At 43.1% G+C, this 23,242-nt stretch overlaps 1 protein-coding gene across 12 annotated transcripts in view; it reads right to left on the bottom strand.

The window, feature by feature from the left end:
• Positions 1-10,034, bottom strand: part of DISC1 (DISC1 scaffold protein) — a 411,890-nt gene extending 401,856 nt beyond the window's left edge. For 8 of the 12 annotated variants that reach the window (XR_004058726.1, XR_004058727.1, XM_030935643.1 and 5 more), the window contains exon 1: positions 9,830-10,034. Coding sequence is in view for 10 of the 12 variants with exons in the window: in XM_030935643.1 (XP_030791503.1) it covers positions 9,830-9,896 (67 nt within the window). In the remaining 2 variants the exon portion in view is untranslated. The remainder of the gene's footprint in view (positions 1-9,829) is intronic. The other 4 variants (XM_030935640.1, XM_030935641.1, XM_010374059.2 and 1 more) reach the window with 4 other exon arrangements.
• Between the last annotated feature and the right edge of the window lie 13,208 nt (positions 10,035-23,242).

The following is a 23,242-nucleotide window of genomic DNA, read 5'->3' as shown; positions in this document are numbered from 1 at the left end:
TGTTTCTGCTGAGCCTGTTCTGACTCCTTGAAATGAGAAAAACAGGGGTAATAATAATATATTTTATCATTTACTACCTTACGCTTTTCAAAAAACTTTTACACACAATAAATATTTGAATGAATGCACTTAGATAATCCCAAATCACACAGTCAAGAAAATATACAAAAGTTAAATTCAAATGATAGAATTTGTCCATTTTTCCATTCAAATTACAATTTAAGTCAAGTAAAGAAAGACACACAAAAGCTGTATGATTAGGAGGGAGTGCAGTGCTCATCCTCCTGTCCCTAAGGCTGATTAGCCAGTTGGGTGAGAGATGAGATCATGAGTTCTGGGTCAGTGAGTCACTCCCTTTCACCGTGGCCCCCAGACACAAACAGCTGCAGGTCTCCCAAAGCGTGTGTCCACCCTACAGAGCGGCCACCATACAGAGGAGAAAATGTGGGTGAAAGTAAGCAACACCACAACCAGAAAATTAACTCAGTATTCTACAAATTGAGAACTACGTATCCGTTGCTGAATGAAGAGCAGCACATTTCACACACAGTGTGGAAATCAATATTGAGTACGTTGTTTTCAAAATTGTCATACCTAGGAGTAAACCCAGCAATAGGTAAATTATGAATTAAAGGAGTCCTTCTTTCTTCCTCCATCTATCCATCCATCCAGTCTCTAAGGTATTTATTAGGCATCTACTAGGTGCCAGATACTTCTTAACGATTTTGGTACTTCCCGATGTGCCCAATCATTCTGATGAAACAATATCCAGAAACTTCATGAGAATTAATTCTCTTTTTTCCATGGGACTATAGGCTTCTCAATGGTATAGACAATACTACCTATTTAAATTTACATATCAATTTATATATGTGCAAACATAAGTATATATACTTTTTTTATATTCAAGAGCTACCATAGTATCTGACTATATAGTGTATGCATCTCAATAAATATTTAAACTGAACTGAACTTCTGAAACTCTTGATTGGTTTCAAAAGATATAAAAATAATACACTTGGTTAATCTATGCATTGGATTAATCCATCCTAAATATAATTAACTGTTTGGTCTAATCCAGTGAGAATAGAGTAAACCATAAGTGTACTACATAGATGAGGGAGTAAGGAGATAAACCAGACAATTTCCTTGAACTGAAGAAGTCTACACTGGAGTCAGAAAAACATGTTATATCCATAACATACTATAACAGAAGAAGGAGAGAACAGATGATTCCAGAGAACCAGGGAAGGCTGAGAAGCATTATTGATTTGCTAGATCATAAATGAGGGATGACATTTTGATGTGTTCAGACTGGTAGCAAGGAAGATGGGTTCTGTAATATTCTTGGTGGGTAGAATAATGTGCACAATAAAAAGGCCAGAGTGTCCGTTTTAGGTATTTAAGGGCCAGTGTACGGAAGGCTTGAAAAGGGATGCTAAGAATTTGCTTGGGGGCAGATAATGAGTTTCTGAAAGCCCTGTCCACAGAAGAACAATAACCCAATCAGATCTGTGCCTCGTGAGGACTGTCCTGGCAGCAGTGCGCAGGCCTGGCTGGAAGGAGTTACACAGCAGAGACATAATGACATAATCCAGTATCAGAACTGGGAAGACACAGGAAGGCCTAGAACACCTTCTGAAGAGGCATCCTAGGTGTGGCTGTTAAGCTCTAAGGCCTAAGAATACCAGGCTCCCTTAGTTCTTCTCTCTAGACTGGATGGCCCTTGAGAACAATCTACATTTTTGTTTTTTGGGGTGTTTGTTTGTTTGTTGTTTTTGTGTTTTTAGAGACAGGGTCTTGCTACGTTGTCCAGGCTGGAGTGCAGTGGCTATTAATAGGCATAAGCATAACGCACTGCAACCTTGAACTCCTGGCCTCAAGCAATTCTCCCACCCCAGCCTTCCAAGGAGCTGGGACTATAGGCATGCACCACCATGCCTGGCACTCTACATCTTTAAGTACCCTGCAATGCACAAGACTGTGCTATGTATACAGTCGGTGCCAGTAAGTGTTTGTGAATGAATAAATAAATACAATAGGAGAAATTAATGGATGAGTTAATATCTCTAGGAGATAATTCTATAAACTAAGGAACACAAAATGATTAATAGAGTCGAGGTAATTTAAGGCCCCCAAATCTACTGTTTAAATTGAATACAGATGATCTATCCCGAAGGACAGTGTCTCACATTTCATTTTGCTTGGCCTGCAGCTATAATACAAAAACACTAGGGAAACATTAAGACTTGTACTGAAATATGCAAACTTCTTTCCTTCAGAAGATTTATGATCCCAAAACAGCTCTTGCAACTCTAAGTTTCCAGTGTAGCAGAAACATAAGAACCCCGTTTTACCTCTGTATTTACTTTTTTTTTTTCACTTGACCGCTGTAAAATAATCTTCATTTTCCTATCAGTGTTGGAGTAAGATTGAGGCATGCTTTCACTTATAAATGCAAAACACGCACATTCTCCTGTGTTAAAGATAAAGTCCAATAATCAATCTACTCACAGATCAGGAGACGACAGGTACAGGCCAGCCGCGGCGGCTCACTCCTGTAATCCCAGCACTTCAAGAGGCCGAGACAGGCAGATCACTTGAGGTCAGGAGTTCAAGACCAGCCTGGCCAACATGGTGAAACTCTGTCTCTACTAAAAATACAAAAATTAGCTGTGCATGGTGGGGTATGCCTGTAATCCCAGCTACTCGGGAGGCTGAGGCAGGAGAACTGCTTGAACCTGGGAGGAGGAGGTTGCAATGAGCCAGGACTGCACCACTGCGCTCCAGCCTGGGTTACAGAGCGAGACTCTGTTTCAAAAAAAAAAAAAAAGAGATGACAGGTATGATAAAGAAAAGTTATATAGGTGTACATGTCACAAAATGCAATTTCAACTCAGATTCCACATTCAGGACACAACTTACTCATTAAACTTTAGATATTTCACCTTTCAACCTGTGAAAGCGATTAGTCTCCATGCAGGACCACCTGTCAAATGCACGTTTCTATTCCTGGTAGATTTGTTCACCTGGGTGAACACAATTGTGTTAATGATTAATATCAATCCTAGACATGTACAGCTCTGGGGAGTTAAAGTAGCTACTACATTCAGGCAGATGACTGCAAAGAAGCTATCTAGGCTTCCTGAAATGGAACCACCTGGGTGAGGGAAGGAAGCAAAATGTGAAAGCCCAATGAGCAGGGAATAGGAAATTTACACAGTAGCTCAAATCCTGCACAGTCTCAATCCTGCAGGACAATGACCACAGCATCTTAGCGCTGGAAGGGTTCCCATTCGTCATCCCATGCAGCCCCCTCCCCAGTGCAGAACCTCCATGACAGTCACCCTAGAGTTATCCAACACTGCCCTACATACTTCCAACAACAAAAAGCTCTCTGTCTTTCATGGTAGCCTATTCCATCAAAGGATAACTATTTTTAGCAAGTTTTTTTTTTTAATTTAGTCAAAATGTGATAGCTTTCTAATGTGTGGCTCTCATGCTAATTCTAATTCTGAGCCAAGTAGGCACTCAATAAATGTCGAATAAACAAATAATGAATTCATGAACAATTTTTTTTTTTTTTTTACAGAGTCTCTCTCCATAGCCCAGGCTGGAGTACAGTGACATGATCTCAGCTCACTGCAACCTCCGCCTCCCAGGTTCAAGCAATTCTCCAGCCTCAACATCCTGAGTAGCTGGGATTACAGGCTCAAGCTACCACACCCAGCTAATTTTTGTATTTTTACTAGAGACGGGGTTCCGCCATGTTGGCCAGGCTGGTCTCGAACTCCTGACCTCAGGTTATCTGCCCACCTCGGCCTCCCAAACTGCTGGAATTACAGGCATGAGCCACCACACCCGGGTGAAAATCTAAGTTTTTAAGAGCCATTATGGCTCAAAAAAAAAAGGGATTCAGTTCAATTCATTTAATGTATCTTAAGCAGGGATGAATTACACAGAACTATGAAACGAAACACAACTTAATGAAAATAGTTCTAAGTATGCGAAGAGGAACCAGGTTCTAACAATCACTCTGCTGCTATTTCTCAGTGTTCTCATCTGTAAAATAAGGATGCCAGATTACATGATCTCTACTGCCACTTACAACATTCAATATTCTACAATAAATATATATAATTTATCTTCAGAGATTGCTGTTCCTCACCTCAAGGAGCTTACAGTCTTATTTGCATTTCTCTGAGAATTCAAAATCTGAACTCTGAAAAATAAAGGGTAAAATTCCATTCATGCCAGGCAAATGTTGTGGCTGAACGGGTAGAATTTTATCCACTTTTTTTTATGATGAGCAAGCACAAGGCCATGTGGCTGGAAAATTAAGCCGAAGTTGACATGAGAAAAATCATGTGGGGCTACTTAGTTCAATCACAGTCATGCATCACTCATTGACAGGGACAGGTTCTGAGAAATGTGTCATCAGGTCATTTTGTCATGCAAACAGCGTAGACTGTACTCACAAAAACCTAGATGGTATAGGCTATGACACACCCAAGCTATACTGTATAGCCTATTGTTCCTAGGCTACAAACCTGTGCAGTATGTTGCTGTACTGCACACTATAGGCAGTTGTAACACAATGGTAAGTACTTTTCCATCTAAACATATCTAAACATAGACAAGATACAGTAAAAATGCACTATAAAAGATGAAAAATGGTCACCTGTATAGGAGGCTTATCATGCATGGAGCTTGCAGGACTGGAAGTTGCTCTGGGTGAGTCAGTGAGTGAGTGGTGAGTGCATGTGAGGGCCGAGGACATAATTTTATGCTACCGTATTTATAAACACTGTACACTTAGGCTATACTAAATTCATTTAAATTTTTTTCTTCAACAATAAAGTATCTTTAGCGTACCGTAACTGTTTTTACTTTATATATAATAATTTTTTACTTTTTTTAACTTTTTGACTTTTTTATAATGACACGTAGCTTAAAACACAAATACGTTGTGCAGCTGTACAAAAATATTTTTTCTCTATATCCTTATTCTATAAGCTCCTATTTTTAATTTTTATTTTTTTACTTTTCAAACTTTTTGTTAAAAACTAAGACACAAACACGCACACTAGCCTGGGCCTACCCAGGGTCAGGATCATCACCATCCCTGCCTTCCACCTCTACACCTTTTCCCATTGGAAAGTCTTCAAGGCAAAAACATGCATGGAGCCATCATCTCCTATGACACCAATGCCTTCTTCTGGATACCTCCCGAAGGACCTGCCTGAGGCTGGTTTACAGTTAACTTTTTTTTACTAAGTAGAAGTACACAAAATAACAACAAAATGTATAGTAAATACTAGGCAATAGGAAATTGTCAGCCCACTATAATCTTTTTTTTTTTTTTTTTTTAAGTTTGATGGACTGAAGCCTTCTTCTCTCATCTCGTCAGCCCACTATAATCTTATGACACCACTCTCACATATGTGACATTGACCAAAACATCATTATACGAGGCATAACTGCACTTATTTTGAGACTACATCTCTACATACATAGTTCTCAGTAGCATCATTTGTTAAATAAGGATGCCGACATCTTACCTGCCAGAACACAAGGAGTTTAGCCAATTGCTGTTTGAAGCTTCATCTGAAAATAAGTTCTGTGATTCTGTTTATAAGTCAGTGAGCAGTGACCCTGGTGACTGGAGGGAGCCCACAATGTCTAGCATCCATTTCTGAGTCATGACAAAAAACAAGTGGCCAAAGGGAAAATGGGGCAGGGAAAGGAAGCAGATACAGGACCAGTAGTCATATAAGAGGCTGTACGCACCATGTGAGTCCCTGTCTACCTTCTACAGCTAAATGTCAGTATTTCATTCATTGCCCAGCCACAATTATCTCTTCCTGCTTCTACTTGGTATGAACATTTGAAAGCTGATTGCAAAGTATTGGCTCAAGAGAAGCAGCCAGTGAACTTTGGTTTTGAAAGAAAAAATGGATTCTGAATGGCTAAAGCATCTTGAATTTTAAAAATTACGTGACTGTTGCACAGAAGTCATTCGCTAAGGAATTTTTACCACAAAGTCATTAAAGTTAGGAACTAACAACGGAAGACTCCTCGAGGCTAAAAGTCTTGTATTACTAAATGGTGCTGACTGAAAAATGGCTCTTCACCGGTGGTTCCAGCTGTGCCAGGAGGGGACCCTCCTCAACCCAGGGTGGCTGCCAAGGGAATCTCTGGAAGCAGTGGGCTCTGCTTGGGTTGCATGAGAACACAGTATATAAACTGAATTACCATCATTATTATCAAAAGAATGATTGTGGCCAGGTGCAATGGTTCACATCTGTAATCCTACTACTTTGGGAGGTCAAGACTGGAGAGTTGCTTGAGGTCAGGAGTTCAAGGTCAATCTGGCCAACATAAGGAGACCCCATCTTTTTTAATTAAAAAAAGAAAAAAAAAAAAGAATGATTCTAATTCTGGTCTAATGACCCTAACCGAAAATATTACCTATTTTTGTACTCAGAAACTTTGTGTGCTGGTCTTTAAATCTTGTTTAAAGCGCCGGGCATGGTCTCAGAAACTTTGTGCACTGGTCTTTAAGTCTTGTTTAAAGGGCTGGGCGCAGTAGCTCATGCCTGTAATCCCAGCATTTTGGGAGGCCGCGGCAGGCAGATCACAAGGTCAGGAGATCGAGACCATGCTGGCCAACATGGTGAAACCCCGTCTCTATTAAAAATACAAAAATTAGCTGGACGTGGTGGTGGGCACCTGTAATCCCAGTGACTCCAGAGGCTGAGGCAGGAGAATCCCTTAAACCCAGGAGGCGGAGCTTGCAAGTGAGCCGAGATCGTGCCACTGCACTCCAGCCTGGGGACAGAACGAGACTCTGTCTCAAAAAAAAAAAAAAAACTTGTTTAAAGTTCACCATTGTACCCGCTCTTTGCTCTGAAGGTCCTGCATCAAACTTTAACCAAAACCACAATACAATTCAAACATCAACAATTTAGTCTCTAATCCTTCGCCAATCAAAATTTTTAGATTTTAAAAAAAAGAAAAAGTTTTAAAGAGCATAATAAATTGGCTTTTTTCCTACATTAATGTCATAATGTTTGAGCAATTAGCAAGTACTATTTTTGTCATTTAACAAAAAACAATAGTTTGCATCTCACTTTTGAAATAGACACAAATGGATGCATGCAGCATAGAAATGGGTTTCAAGGACAGAGACATCAAGCTATTTGTCTACCTTGGTGAGATTACAGTCGTTTTTAGTGTTCATTTACTTGTTTGTAGTTTTCTGTGCTTCCTGTATGAGCATGCATTGCTTTTGGAAACACAAAAACCAGTAAGATGAACAATTTAGGAAACAAATAAACTAGGAAGTGTTTGTGCAGCACAGAAACAGAGCATTCACGCCCCTCTCAGAAGTTTCTGCTTTCTTCTGGAGGCAGCTTGGGTGGGCAATGAACTTCCTGCAGAAATGTCCTGGGGCCCAGCCCTGCAAAGTAGCCATGACACCCAAAGCCTCGATTTCTGTTTACGCCTCATGTGCTATCCTAAGGGTTCTGGCAAATGAGTGTTGAAACAAAACAATCCAGATACCACTTTGAGATTTGTGATGAGATCTTGCAACCTGTTCTTTCAATGTTTTAATAACTTTTCTGCAAATTGTCATCATTGTTTTACAAGAAGATAGTTTAAAGTATATTTTATAAAACAAGGCTGAAGGAAATTAAAATCATGCCAAAGCCTCTTTTGCCAGGACTAACAATTCACTCTTACATTTTGGGTCTACAGATATGCAGGATGGAGTTTGGGCCTGGTGGCTCATGCCTGTAATCCTAGTGCTTTGGGAGGCCAAAGTGGGAGGAATGATTGAAGCCAGGAGGTAGAGACCAGCCTGAGGAACATAGCAAGACTCCGTCTCTAAAAAAAATAATTAGCTGGGCATGGTGGCATGCGCCTGTAATCCCAACTACTCAGAAAGCTGGAACAGGAGGATCACTTGAGCCCAGGAGTTCAAGGCTACAGTGAGCCATGATTGTGCCACTGCACTCCATCCTGGGTGACAGCACAAGACCATGTCTTTAAAGAAAAAAAAAAATTACCTAAATTCTCATATAGGTCTGTTGTGAATCACAGCTCCACGCTATAATTTCAGTTTGGCAAGTCGCCAAGAACACAGTTGTGAGTAGCACCCACGCCAGGGTTCTAATCCTGGCTTTACACTTAAAGAGCTCTGTGAGCTTGGGAACCAAGCAGGGTGACCCTGAACCTCAGCTTTGCCACAGGGAAATGAGGACTGTAATCCCGTCCCATAAAGATGTGGGGAGGATTTCATCAAAGGAATTCATAATAAAATGTCTGGCACATTTTAAGTTCTAAAAACCTGCAGATGTTACCATTCCCTCCTAGTACTATCATGTTTTATATGTGCATAGTGACTCATACTCCACAAGGTGTTTTCAGATCTTTTGCCTCATTTGATCCTCAGGCAATGTGATCATTACAAAAGGCAGTAATTACTACCCCCACTTTTCTTTTATCTTTTTTGTAAACAGATGAGAAAACAGGCTCAAAGTCAAAGAGCCCAAAAAGCGGGTGTCTTGTCCAGGGCTCTTTTTGCTCTGTGGCACAGAACTGAACCTCAGGGGACTTCATGTACCATGCCGAGCACAAGAAAACTACATTTATTTTTAAATGCCCTACCATTCCTACGTTAATCAAATCAAACTGGTATTCTCACATTACTCCCAGTTATTTAGATTTTGCCTAGGAAAAATGGCAACTAAGGTTTTTTGAGATACTGGTATCTCAGGTATTGGACGAGGTGCTTCACTTCCACCATCACAGTTAAACCGCATAACAACCCTATGAAGTAGGTACCGTCATAGTCTCCTGCATGTCCAGGATTGACATGCAGGCAGATTGTCTCCATACCCCAGTTCCTATGGTCCTAGTGCTGTCCAATTCAAATTTGTCCAGTCGATGATAACACTTTGCAAATTGATTTCCCATACAACAAACCTAGCAACACAGGGAGGCCAGGTTATGAGTGTTCTCTTTTACATTTCAGGAGACTGAGGCTCTGAGAGGTTAAGCGACTGACCCAGCCCTGTCCTCACCCAGCAAGGGCACATGGCAACACTCCCTAACTCCAAATCTCACTGTCTTTGGAAAACCTCACATTTTAAGAGTCAGAAGGTAAAAGTGCTGTCATTGTTGAAAAACAACCATCCACTCAGTGGTCATCACTAAGAGTTGCCAGCGAGACCCGCGCTCCAGGCGGTGGAAACGGAGCAGTCTCCGGCTTGGGCCGTGGCGGTTACAGTAGCCAAGTAGGAAGTGGGCGGTGACACTGATTTCAGAGCAGCCCCTAGGGAAGGCAAAGGCACCAGTTCCTGGTCCCGCTCCCAGCCTCCTCCCTCCAGGTCCCCGGAGGGGTGGAACCCGAGATCCAGCTGGGTCTTGGGGTTAGGCGGGCAGGACGTCCCCTGTCCCGAGGGGGCGCCGGCTGGGGCGCACTGCAACGAGAGTGCGGGCCGCGCAGGTGTCCCGGGACGGATCCAAACCCCTGCAACCTTTCCCGGTCACCTGGACACGCAGCGGGGGCGTGGGTCAGACGCCTGCAGTTTCGCAAACTGCCGGTCCCCAGGGATTGCTCCACAGTCCTAGGTCAGGGACCTGGCCCGACTCGCTCTTCTCTCAACCTCGCAGGCCGCGCGTCCTGCCTCAGTTTCCCTCACCTCGAAAGGGGTTGTTAACAGAGGCACGCCCTGACCTACAGGACTTCCTGGAGGCCAGAGCGCGCCCTCTCTGCCAGGACCCCCCAGGACGTGCTAGGACGCGGTGGCAGCTCCCCTACCTGCGCGGTGGCCTACGCCGCCGCCGCCGGCGGCGGCCGGGGCGCCCTGGGGACCCCCACCTGGCATGCGCCCCGCTGCCAGCTCCTACCGCTCCGCCGGGGCCGCCTCCTGCTCGCTCCCCGAGGGGGAAGGGAGCAGCGCGCCGGACGGGAAGTGAGGAGGGGGCTGGCGACGAAGGGGGCGGCTCCTTTCTTCTCCTTAGCGAGGCCGCTGTTTCCTTTCCAGCATTGGCCCCTCACGCGCGCGCGCGCGCACACACACACACACACATACACATACACACACACACATACACATGCACAAACACACATACACACACACACGCAGCTGGGGCGGGCGGGGCCGGCGGCCCTCACAGCCTGTCTCCGGGATCTCAGGACCTCAGAAAGTTTGCTTTCACTCTGACTCATTTCTGGAGGAAACAAGAGGGGAAGTGCAGGAAGCCTCCAGGATGGGGTACAGGAGGGCGCCTTCCAGACGCGTGATTTGAGAAGTGACCACACAGTGATGGAGAAGATGCAAGGATCTGGGGGAGTCATTTATACAAAGTGGGGGCGGGGAGGCGGAGTGGGGATGACTGATGACCCTGGAAAGAGATGAGTGGGAGCAGATGTTTAGAAATGAGATGGGATTCCAACTTCTAGCATCTTCCAGCAGCTCCGGGCTGGTTCCAGGACACAGGAGTCCATGCAAGCTCCTAGGCAACTGACTCATCCCCTTCACCCCTTCTCTTTGGTTCATTCAAGGAAGCTACTGGAGCACCCCCTAGGTAGCACCTGCTATAGGACAATGGGTACAAGGAAGGGCTACACATGGGCTCTTTGTCATTAAGCAGCTCACCTCCAGGCTAGAAGGAGAGAGCACGTGCATAGAAAACCAAATCACAACATGAGATAGAATGTGCCGTGTGCCAGAGGCTTGCCACAAAACCTCTTGCAGATGGTTCAGGGATAGGAGGGAGAACTGTGAAGAAGAAGAAGAGTTGGGGAGACGTTCTGCGGGCATGGGAAGGATCTCCTCAGAACAAGAGGAGTTAGAACTAGAGGAAAGCTGAGGTCTTTCAAAAGCTGAAGATCCTTAAGACTGAAAGCACACCGTTGTGCTTAAAATCAGTGTGTTTGCCCGGCATGGTAGTGCACTCCTGTAGTCCCAGCTACTCGGCAGGCTTAGGTGGGAGGATTGCTTGAGCCCAGGAGTTCAAGGCTTCAGTGAGCTATGATGGGGCCACTGCACTCCAGCCCAGGTGACAGAGAGAGACCCCCCACACCCCACCATGTCTCTAAAAATAAATAAATGTATGAATATCTAAGGCCGGGCACTTTGGGAGGCCAAGGTGGGACATTCACTTGAGTCCAGAAGTTTGAGACCAGCCTGGGCAACATAATAAGACCCTCTTTTTTGTTTAATTTTTATTTTAAGATCAGTTTGTTACATAGGTAAACTTGTGTCATGGGTGTTTGCTGTACAGAGTATTTTGTCACCCAGGTATTAAGCCTAGTGCTCATTCGTTGTTTTTCTTGATCCTCTCCCTTCTCCAACCCTCCACCCTCCAAAAGGCACCAGTGTGTGCTGTTCCCCTCTATGTGTCCATGTGTTCTCATCATTTATCTCCCACTTATAAGTGAGAACATGCTGTGTTTGGTTTTCTCTTCTTCTGTTAGTTTGCTAAGGATAATGGCCTCTGGCTCCATCCATGTCCCTTTAAAGGACATGATCCCATTCTTTTTTATGGCTGCATAGTATTCCATGGTATATATGTACTATATTTTCTTTATCCAGCCTATCATTGATGGGCATTTAGATTGATTCCATATCTTTGCTGTTGTGAATAGTGCTTCAATGAACACGTGTGTACATGTGTCTTTGTAAAAGAATTATGTATATTCTTTTGGGTGTATACCCAGTCATAGGATTGCTGGGTCAAACAGTATTTCTGTCTTTAGGTCTTTGAGGAATCACCACACTGTCGTCCACAACAGCTGAACTAATTTACACTCGCACCAACAGTGTAAAAGTGTTCCTTTTTCTCCACAACTTCTCCAGCATCTGTTATTTTTTGAGTTGTTAATAATAGCCATTCTAGGCCGGGCGCGGTGGCTCACACCTGTAATCCCAGCACTTTGGGAGGCCGAGGCGGGCGGATCACGAGGTCAGGAGATTAAGACCATCCTGGTGAACATGGTGAAACCCCGTCTCTACTGAAAATACAAAAAAATTAGCCGGGCGTGGTGGCGGGCGCCTGTAGTCCCAGCTTCTAGGGAGGCTGAGGAAGGAGAATGGTGTGAACCCGGGAGGCGGCGGAGCTTGCAGTGAGCAGATTGCACTCCAGCCTGGGCAACAGAGGGAGACTCTGTGTCAAAATAATAATAGTAATAATAATAATAATAGCCATTCTGACCAGTGTTAGATAGTGTTTCATTGTGGTTTTGATTTGCATTTATCTGATAATCAGTGATGTTGAGCTTTTTTTCATGACTATTGTCCGCGTGTATGTCTTCTTTTGAAAAGTGTCTGTTCATGTCCTTTGCTCACATTTTAATTGGGTTGTTTGGTTTTTTTCTTGTAAATATAAGTTTCTTATAAGATGCTGGATATTAGATCTTTGTTAGATCACAGTTTGGAAAATTGTTTTCCCATTCTGTAGGTTGTCTGTTTACTCTGTTGATAGTTTCTTTTGCTGTTCAGAAGCTCTTTAGTTTAATTAGATCCCATTTGCCAATTTTTGCTTTTGGCATCTTCATTATGAAATCTTTGCCCATGCCTATGTCCTGAATGATATTGCCTAGGTTGTCTTGCAGGGATTTTATAGTTTTGGGTTTTACATTTAAGTCTTTAATCCATCTTTAGTTAACTTTGTATAAAGTGTAAGGTAGGAGTCCGGTTTCAATCTTCTGCATATGACTAGCCAGTTATCCCACCACCATTTAGGAAATTCTTTACCCATTGCTTGGCGAAACCCTTTCTATAAAGAAAAAAAAAATTAATTAGCCAGCACAGTGGCCTGTACCTGTAGTCCCAGCTACTTGGGAGGCTGAAGCAGGAGGATCACTCTAGCTCAGGAGGTCGAGGCTGCCGTGAGCAGTGATTGCACCACTGCCTTCCAGCCTGGGCTAATAGAGTGAGACCCTGTCTCAATAAAGAGAGAGACAGAGAGAGAGAGACCTCAAATCCTGCCTGAATTTTTAGCCTAGGAGCCTGCCCTTCAAATTTCAAACTTGCTAGACCTTAAAATCAAGTGAGCCAATTCCTTAAAATTAATCTTTCTCTTCTCTCTCTCTCTCGCCTTTCTCTATCTTTTCCTTCTCTCTCTCTCTTTTTCTATCTCTTTCTCTTTCTCTTTATCTCTGTTTCTCCCTTTCTCCTCTCTCTGTCTCTTTCTCTTCTATCTATCTATCTATCTATCTATCTATCTATCTATCTATCTTCTGTCCTCCTCCCACTTGCTCACTCCTTTCTTTGGGTCTCCTCCATTGGTGTCTCCCCTTCTACCCACCTCTTATCTTGGACCTCCCCAGAATTGAATCCATGGCCTGCTTCTTTTCTTGAGCATCTCTCGTTCTTGAACTTACTCATCCCTCTCATCCACTTCCAGGGTTTCAGGCACCCAATGCAACCTCAGTCAGAATCCCTGACTGCAACCTCTCTCTCAAACTCCAGATTCATATTTCCAACTTACAGAGTCTGCTAGGTTCTCAAAGTTAATACTGCCAAAACAATTCTCATGGTCCTCTCCAGCACATTCCCAAAACTGCTGCCTTTCCTGTATTAAACTTTTCTTCAAGATAGCTTGACTCTCTTCTTGTATTCCCAGCCAATCCTACATCCCCCGTCACCTTCATCCCTTTCACTCAGCCATTGGATCCTGTCCTTTCCACTCAGAACTGTCTTTTGTATCCATTTCCTCCTGTCCATCCTTCATAGCCCGAAATTAGACTGAGCTTCATTGTATTTCCAACTGCCCCCTGAACAGCACCACTTGGTTGTCTAAGAATCCATTCAAACCAACCAAATTGAACACCATTCCCATTCTTTTCCCCTCGATTCTATACTTCTAATTGTGTCCATACCTCCACTACTGGTCCTACCAACCATCTCATTAGCCCTGTGGCATGGTCTGGAAGGCGTCATACTATGTGGTTAGGAGGATATGCTCTGCACTCAGATAACAGCACCGTATCTGAGCTCCACTACTTCTCAGCTGTGGACCTTGAAAAGTTATTTAACCCTCTGCTAAGTCTCAGTCTGCTCATCTGCAAAGCAAAGGTAACAGTGGTACCATAGAAAGTTGCTGTGAGAGTGTCTGATATATGGTCTAGAGCGGGGCCCAGGCAATGGATTTTTTAAAGTCCTCCAGGTGATTCTAAAGTACAGTGAGTGTTTGGACCCCCTTCTGTAGTGGTAGTATGGACAGATTTGTGGTAGATGCAGAAAGACTGATTAGGAAACAGGTAGGAGTTCCAGGTAAGAGACCATGAGCATTTGTAATGAGGATGGAGAAGATATGACTGGCTGAGCGCGGTGGCTCACACCTATAATCCCAGCACTTTGGGAAGCCAATACGATGGAACACTTGAGTCTAGGAGTTCAAGACCAGTCTGGGTGACATGGTGAAACCCCATCTCTAAAAAAAAAAAAATTAGCTGGGTATGGTGCCATGCACCTGTATTTCCAGCTACTTGGGGGCTGAGGCAGGAGGATCACTTGAGTCTGGGAGGTTGAGGCTGCAGTAAGCCATGTTCATGTCGATGCACTCCAGCCTGGATGACAAAGTAAGACCTTGTGTCAAAATGAGAGGAGAGAGAGTGAGAGAGAAAGAGAGAAAATGGGGCCGTATTCAAGAGACACTTAGGAAGTAAAATTATATGAAACTCGGTAACTAGATGTTGAGGGTAATTGAGAGGAAAGCATCTAAGATGACTCCGGCTTTTAATTTAGTTGACTAGGCTTGGTGGATATGGTTCCCAAATATGTTTGTTCATTAGAAGCACTTGGGGAAAATTTATATATTTTTTTCCTAGCTGTTATGTATTATATAGTCCTAGTCTTATCAAAGATCTGTGTGCAGGATTATTCTATTTTCACCTGGATTATTCTGGGATCTATGTTTGGCAGAATCACCTTCTTTGAATGGATCCCAGCTACACTTGGCCAAAAGAATAATATTTGGGAGGTGGCAGTGAGCAGTAGTCATTTTGTTCTAAGGTTACTGTTGGTTGGAGACAGTCAGAGACAGAGGCAAAGGTGCTGGTGGTTTCCAGTTTGCCCTACCTCTCCCTATTCCATGCCCAGGTCTCCTCCTCAACTACTAGCTCCATGGACCAATAGCAGCCCCAGGCTCCCTGTGAGATGCTTCTCTGCACATTCACAGAGAAAGGAGACACAGAACCATCAACCTTCTGTAGATGTCTATACCAGCCCCTTCACAGTCCTCTTCCAACAGCTGTACATACATAGCTCTCAGATTTTCTGTAAGCCCCAACTCATTCACCCACACAGGGCTGGTTAAACACTTTTCTCAGATCCTTCAGCTCCCTTTTTAGACTTCTGCTTCTCCAGTTCTTCTCACAATGGTGTGAGGTCTGATTCCTATAATACATTCCTTATTCCACAATACTCATAGTGGTTCTCCTTCTCCAATTGATCCCTCACTGATAAACCTCCGAACTCCAAATCTCTGGTGTGGGTACTATAGCAGTCTTCCTTTAGTTTTTTGACAGCTTTCTCATTCCAACACAATGCTGTATTAATTAGCACTCTTAATTGCAACTAACCAAAACCAATATACTCTAACTTAAGTAAAACAGATTTTGGTGAGGAAACAGGAGTCATTTCATGGGGCCTGAAGGCATAAGGAAGCAGGTCTTCTGGAAACACTAGAGCCAGCTCTGGAAAGCCAGAAGGACCCTGGAAGTCTTGCTCATCCCTACTTTTTTCTGCACGTCTGCTTCCAGTTGCTTCCAAGTTTACCTGTTTGTAATCCAGCCATGTGAAGAGCTTGACCCTCTTGGAGCCGATTCTGGATCTTTAGGAGCAAGATCCTAGTGGGCTCAGTAGGTCAGGAGTCCCTCTCTCAGGTCATCAAGTATAACTGAAGAAGTGGACCCCATAGGAACACAAGACAAGTATAGCCCCCGGGAAACCAACCCTGAATGAGGGGCAAGTAGAGACCATCACTTTGGGCAGCCATCCCCAATGGTACCTACTTTAAATGTCATGGTGAAGGTTAGGCACCAGGAATCCTGCTGTCTGCAAGTAAACACATGACATCTATAGTTTCCCTCTGCTTCTAAGTTCTGGCTGTTAACACATGTAAAAGTTGTCCACAGAGAGGATAACTAAGAGCAAATGATGAAGGGATGATTGTTCTATCAATCTTTTAAATTTAAATTACTGGACAACTCTTTCTTGTGAATACTACCAAAGTCTTCATGAGACTGGAAATAGAGTAATGCCATGCTGACACAATCTGAGGTCACAGCCTAGAATCTTTGCATCACTAACAGGGTCAGCAGTTGCTCTGTTGTATTGAAATTATGCATATCTACAGATTACATTTACACAGTCAATGAACATGAAATACTAGAGGTAGCCAGAATCTAGGCGCTCAGAGGAAGTAAAATGTATAACTCTTTTGCCAGGTAACAAATACTATGTGATTCCACTTATATGAAGTAACTAAGAAGTAAGATTCCTGGAAACAGAAAGTAAACTGATGGCTGCTGGGGACTGGGGAAGCGGAAAATGAAGAGATGTAGTTTAAAGGATATAGAGTATCCTTTTAAAAAAAAAGTTTTGTAAAATAAAAGGTTCTAAAGGGCCAGGCACAGTGGCTAGTGCCTGAAATCCCAGCACTTTGGGAGGCTGAAGCAGGCAGATCACAAGGTCAAGAGATCAAGACCATCCTGGCCAACATGGTGAGACCCTGTCTCTTCTGAAAGTACAAAAATTAGCTGGGCATGGTGGCGTGCGTCTGTAGTCCCAGCTACTTGGGAGGCTGAAGCAGGGGAATTGCTTGAACCTGGGGGGCAGAGGTTACAGTGAGCCGAGATCGCACCACTGCACTCCAGTGTGATGACAGAGCAAGACTCTGTCTCAAAAAAAAAGCTCTAAGATCCATTGCACAACAGTGTGAATAAATTAATACTACCGACCTCTACACATAAGCATGGTAAATATGATGACTTTTTTTTACCACATTTAAATGGAAATAAAATATTATCACTACCAAAAATTGTGTTTAAGAATATGGGAATCTCTTAGAAGTTTACTAATAATAACTCATGGACACTTACAACATGCCAGACACTATTCTATACAATTTAAACTTGTTAAAGGTATTTCACCTTTACAATAATCTGATTTTATATCCATTTCTAGACGAGGTAACTGAGGCACAGAAGATTAGAACTTACTCAAAATCTCAAACATAGTAAGTGGCCGAGCAGGGATTTGAGCCCAGAGAATCTGGCTGTAGAGCCCATATTCCTACCCACAACCAAATACTGTTCTCTCACTAAACCAAACGGCATTTTCTGATGCCTGAGTACAAACTGTCACTCTCCATTCATATAATGAGACTTATACTTAGCTAATAAGTATGCTGCATTTTCACGCAAAATATTCTCTCCCCCTTTCCTTAATTTTATTTCCAGAGGAAGGGGAGAGGGGAGAAGGTGGCCTATGACAATCATGCTTTATATATAATCAATGTACCTTTTCATCTCCCCTTCTAAATTGTAAGCTCTTTGAGGGCAAATGTCGTGCGTTATTCATTTTTGCATCCTGTCTGGCCAGAGACTTGTTGGAATGAATGATCTAAATTAAGATTCTGACTCTTGACAGGCTGGTTGATTTATCTGTCAAGTGTCCTGCAAATTCTCTGAGTGTGGCAATGATAGATACTCAAGAAAATTCCCATCAAGTTACATAACTAGAGTTAAATAGGAAATACTCTCATTGAGAACAATAACAATGCTTAAACAATTCTGGGAAATTTAATTGTTTAAAGGAGATCTTTTCTTTAAAGAAATGTGAATGAATTGGGGAAAAGAAATCAGTCTTCAACTCAGGAAATAACATTAGACAACATGAAGACTCTCATTAGTTAATGCCTGGAAATAGGAAGTTGGTTCAGTTTCAAATACCATCAGATAGTGGCCATGCCAAAGGATGTTATCCTAGTGTTAGGCTAAATATATAATATAAATAACCTTCCTTTTGCAGTGCATATTGTCTTAAAGCCACAATAGTGAGATAATTCATGGGAAACTTGCAGAGCGGCTGCAGGCTCCTGCTCCAGACCTGTGATCCCGAGATGCCTGAAACTACCTCCCAGTGATTAGCCTCTGCTAGGATGTGGCACTCAAAATGTGTTTACAGGGTCAAAGAGCCAAGGCCATTAAGGAAGGGCACATTAATTTTACTCTACATAAAGACCTACCACTCAATGGTTTAAACCTGTTTTTGCCAATTTACCACATGTAATATAGGAACAGCTAATCTCACTAACTCAGAATCTCTCCAGTCAGAGATGTATTCACAATTAAATAGTTCCCTGTGGGAGGAGTGCTCTTCCCCTGGCTGCTCTGTTTTGAATAAGTAGACTTTGTTCTCTATCCGTGTCTACATTTACTCCAGCTTCCACCAAGGAAGAGATACTCGCCCCCGTCTCACTGGTTATCACCTCGGCCATATCACCTATCATTCTTAGGTGATAGGCACCAGCCCTCTCTTTCCGTCTTTCACATTGATTGTCTCGTGTGACCCCTGACAGGTAACACTTTGGCGCTCTCACAGCTCTCATATACAGGGGGACAACATGAGTAGCCATAATAATAGGTGGCAATCTTATTATCATGAGAAAGCTCAGCAATTTCAAGCCTCTTTTTCTGATTTTTAATCTTCTGGCCAACCCCTCTTCATTCGTTTTCTGACCCAATCCTCTCACAGTTGATTTTTATATTGTCTGATCAGCATAAATTCCTGGCTTGTGTCTTCTTAATGAGAGACAGGGGACCTCCCCGTCCCCCAAAACGGATGCACATGCAACGCTCAGGAGCTTTTAAATGCCCCAATTCAACAGCCACATTAGAAGATCTCAGGAGGCTCTGCAGGCAGTTTCAAAGACAGTGCCTGTAAGTGGACCACTGTCCAAAGTCCGGAGTTTGTCTCATTAATGAAGTGCTTGATGTTAAGCCACTCACATTTTTCCCATTGCGTCTGTATTCCTCATGTGTTACACAGTGAATAAAGTAATCGTGTGCTTTAATATTCTCTTGCAAATGCTGTTAATGATCAGGTCTCTGTAAGGCTATTCCAGGGGAAGAAAGATTCATGCCAAAGCCAGTGTGAAATTTGAATTCAAGAATTGATTAGGGGTTCTTTCTCCAGTTAAATGTGTGTGTTTGGGGATACATCACTTTATTTCCTAGCTTCGTTCTTTGAAAACAAAGGGGAAACCAGATGAGTGGCTTTTAAACTTTGTTTCATGGCTGGTTGCCAAAAACTTAAGAAAAAACAAGAAGGTGAGATACATAATGACACATTTTATTTTGGCAAGTAAATTTATATATATATATATACTTTTTTTTTTTTTAGATGGAGTTTTGCTCTTTTTTGCCCAGGCTGGAGTGCAATGGTTTGTTCTTGACTCACTGCAACCTCTGCCTCCTGAGCTCAAGCAATTCTTCTGCTTCAGCCTCCCAAGTAGCTGGGATTACAGGCGCATGCCACCATCCCAGGCTAATTTTGTATTTTTAGTAGAGATGGGGTTTCACCATGTTGGCCAGGCTGGTCTTTTCCTGACCTTGGGTGATCTGCCTGCCTGAGCCTCCCCAAGTGCTGGGATTACAGGCGTGAGTCACCACACCCGACCATACATTTCTTTAAAAAAAAAAAAAAAAAAAAAAAAAAAAAACTTCTACCAACTACCATCGCCACCATTTCATAAAGAAAAGTCTTTTTTAACCTCAAAAAAATAATAAATATGTGATAGAAGCTAGGACACTTCCCTGAAAAGAGTGAATTTTGCTTTCTCAAAGACTCATTTATCCTGGTTTTTTCTTTCTTTTTTATTTTGCCCTGGCCGGTGAAACTTCCATAGCAGGTAGGACCAGTCTCCAACTGCGGTCTTAGGGACCAACTAACGAGAGAGTCTCTGAGCTGAGGAAGCCAGGGAGCTTCCCTTTTAGGTGTGATGCACAGAGTTTCCAAAAATAAGCTCATGAATATTATTAAGCTTCATGTTATGAGAATGTTTACCTGTTTTCAAGTATAAACCTGTTTGTAAGATTTTGAATTTCGGATTTGGCCTTTCAGAGGACAAAACTCGACATAGGCATGAGAACTACCAGTAGCCACAGAGGTACTCACCAAATATTTCTGAGTTGCTGGCATCCAGACACATAGTGGGAATGCCTTCCCAACCTCTTTGAAGCTGAAGATGGCCATGTGACGGGCTTTGGTCAGTGAAATGTGAGCAGAGGAGATATGCTTCACATCTGGGCAGAAGCTTTAGAAGCCAGGGCTTGATTCATCACTCTTTTCCTGCCTCTATAGTATTAAAAGTGAGTTTTCAGATGGAGCTTCTGTCAGCCTCGATCCCGAGAGCCTCTGGGAGTAGGATCTCGCCTGTAAACTTCTATAGAACATAAAACATGAACAAGAGAAAAGGAAGCATACATTGAATTAAGCTACTGAGATGCAGGTGTCTTTGTTGCCACCGGATAATCTATCTCATCTTGATTAGTCTACCAAAGTTCTCTCTGTTCTGAAAGCCTGTTACATGAATGGCCCCACGATGCCTCAGATCGTAAGTTGTGGAACTGGAGCTACTTTCACCAACAATACTGTCGTCAACAACACTCACGTTCTTCAATCATGCTGCCTCCCCCAAATTCTAACTAAAAGTGGTTCTAATATTGAGCAAGGCATTATTCCAGAAATGAGATCCAAGGCTTGGCAATAGAGCACATGTGGGCAGGATCATGACAACATGGGGAAGAGATGATTTCACAGGGTAGAGCACTCCTTGGGGGATTTCTAGGTTGGAATCAAAAGGTTGAAATACTTCCGATCTGGTTTCAAAATGTTTTGTGGGACTTAAAGAAATCTTAAAGGGGAAGAGGAGACTTTTCTTTCATTCATCAGGCATCTGGGACTATGGATACAATGGCTGAGCTCTAGACGCCATCTTGAACCTTGAAGACAAAGCCACAGCTTAAGAATGGCAAAGCAGATAACTGGAATTAGTCTGGTTCCATGACAAATTTGTGGAGTTGCCATATCGCCCCTGGCTTGCCTTCCTTTAGAGTTCCTTTATGGAACAGAGAAAAATTGTTACCTTGTTTATGCCACCGTTAGTTGTTTTTTCTTATATGAAGCCAAGTCTAAATCTAACTATTATATACCATTTTTTAAATCATTTGAAGATACTATTTATCTCATTCTTTTAAAATTTTTTGGCTTTTTGGATTTTTACAATTTAAAACAATGTATATAATTTATTTTAAAAGAAATATGAGGCCGGGCATGGGGGCTTATGCCCGTAATCCCAGCACTTTGGGAGGGTGAGGTGGGTGGATCACTTGAGGTCAAGAGTTCGAGACCAGCCTGGCCAACATAGTGAAACCCCGTCTCTACTAAAAATACAAGAATTGGCTGGGCATAGTGACAGGCGTCTGTAATCCCAGCTACTAGGAAGGCTGAGGCAGGAGAATCACTTGAACCTGGGAGGTGGAGGTTGCAGTGAGCCAAGATCATGCCACTGCACTCCAGCCTGGGCGACAAGAGCAAAACTCTGTCAAAGAGAGGGAAAGAAAGTAGGAAAGAAAGAAAGAAAGAAAGAAAGAAGAAAGAAAGAAAGAAAGAAAGAAAGAAAGAAAGAAAGAAAGAAAGAAGGAAGGAAGGAAGGAAGGAAGGAAGGAAGGAAGGAAGGAAGGAAGGAAGGAAGGAAGGAAGGAAGGAAGGAAGGAAGGAGAAGGAAGGAAGGAGAGAGAGAGGAAGGAAGGAAGGAAGAAAAGAAGGAAAGAAAGGAAGGAAGGAAGGAAGAAAGGAAGGAAAGAAGGAAAGGAAGGAAGGAAGGAAGGAAGGAAGGAAGGAAGGAAGGAAGGAAGGAAGGAAGGAAGAAAGGAGGGAGGGAGGGAGGGAAGGAAGGACTAAAGAGACATATTCTTTTTATTAATGTGTGAACACAGCATGGAGCTCACTGCTGTGGGGAACTCACTATAGGGAGCTACCTGGATTCCAGGCTGCCCTCCTTCAGTGTCTGAGGCTCAGCTCTGATGCATAGGGGTGGGGAGGGTGGCTAAGGAATTTTTACTTTGATCATCTTGGTCTGGTTTTGAAGGCTCTTGTTACCTGACCTTCTCTTCACAATGGGTTGGCATCTCCAAGTCTTTGGCCTGAAACCTCTGAGAATATGATTACCACTTCCCTTCACTTATTGCCTACTGAGAAAAGGCAATCACTACTTCTTTTGCTTTGACTCCAGTCAGCTTTTTGTGCTTTCTCAAAGAACAATGAGTCATTACAGCTCAACTAGCCTTCTAAACAGCCAGAGTTTGAACTGAAGTGTATGTATATGTGGTACATAAGGAAACTTAGGGGTCTGAAAGTACATCATTAAAATCTTGAGGCAATATTGAGCAACTTCCTTTTTTAGTCTCCAAGGATCTATTTGGCCTCTGTGTTTTTAACCTTTCAATATATCATTGGATTGGTAGCTACCCATTCCTAAGGGCCACTCAGGTGAGGAGGCTCCAGCAAGGGAAGAGGATGAGAACACATCCCTGAGGCCAAGCTACAGTATGTGAGAACAGAGACTGGAGACCAGTGATGACCATTGGAAATAGTTTACAATTCCACTGTGTTAGTTCTCATGCTGCTAATAAAAACATGCCTGAGACTGGATAATTTATAAAGGAAAGAGGTTTAATGGACTTACAGTTCAGCATGGCTATGGAGGCCTCAGGAAACTTTCGATCATGACGGAAGGGGAAGCAAACATGTTCTTCACATGGTGGCAGGAAGGAGAAGTGCAGAGTGAAGGGGGGAAAGCCCCTTATAAAACCATCAGATCTCATGAGAACTCACTTGCTATCACGAGAACAGCATGGAGGTAACTGCCCCCATGATTCAATTACCTCCCACCAAGTTCCTCCCACCACACATGAGAATTAATGGAACTACAATTCAAGATGAGATTTGGGTGGGGACACAGCCAAACCATATCATCCACCAAAGATACTCCTTGCTCCCAGATCATCTTCCACCACCCATCTGTCGAGCTTTGCTTAGTGACTGACAGCTGACTTTATCACAAGCCTGGTTCCCATGGAATTGGAAAGGTCAATCTGCAGCTGCCTGCCCCTCTATCAAAACAAGTGAACGTGAATTCTATAGCCAAGTAGACA

This window comes from Rhinopithecus roxellana, chromosome 8 (assembly GCF_007565055.1).
Source record: "Rhinopithecus roxellana isolate Shanxi Qingling chromosome 8, ASM756505v1, whole genome shotgun sequence".
In the NCBI taxonomy this organism is placed as follows: Eukaryota; Metazoa; Chordata; class Mammalia; order Primates; family Cercopithecidae; genus Rhinopithecus; species Rhinopithecus roxellana.
This window is presented reverse-complemented; position numbering and strand designations above follow the sequence as displayed.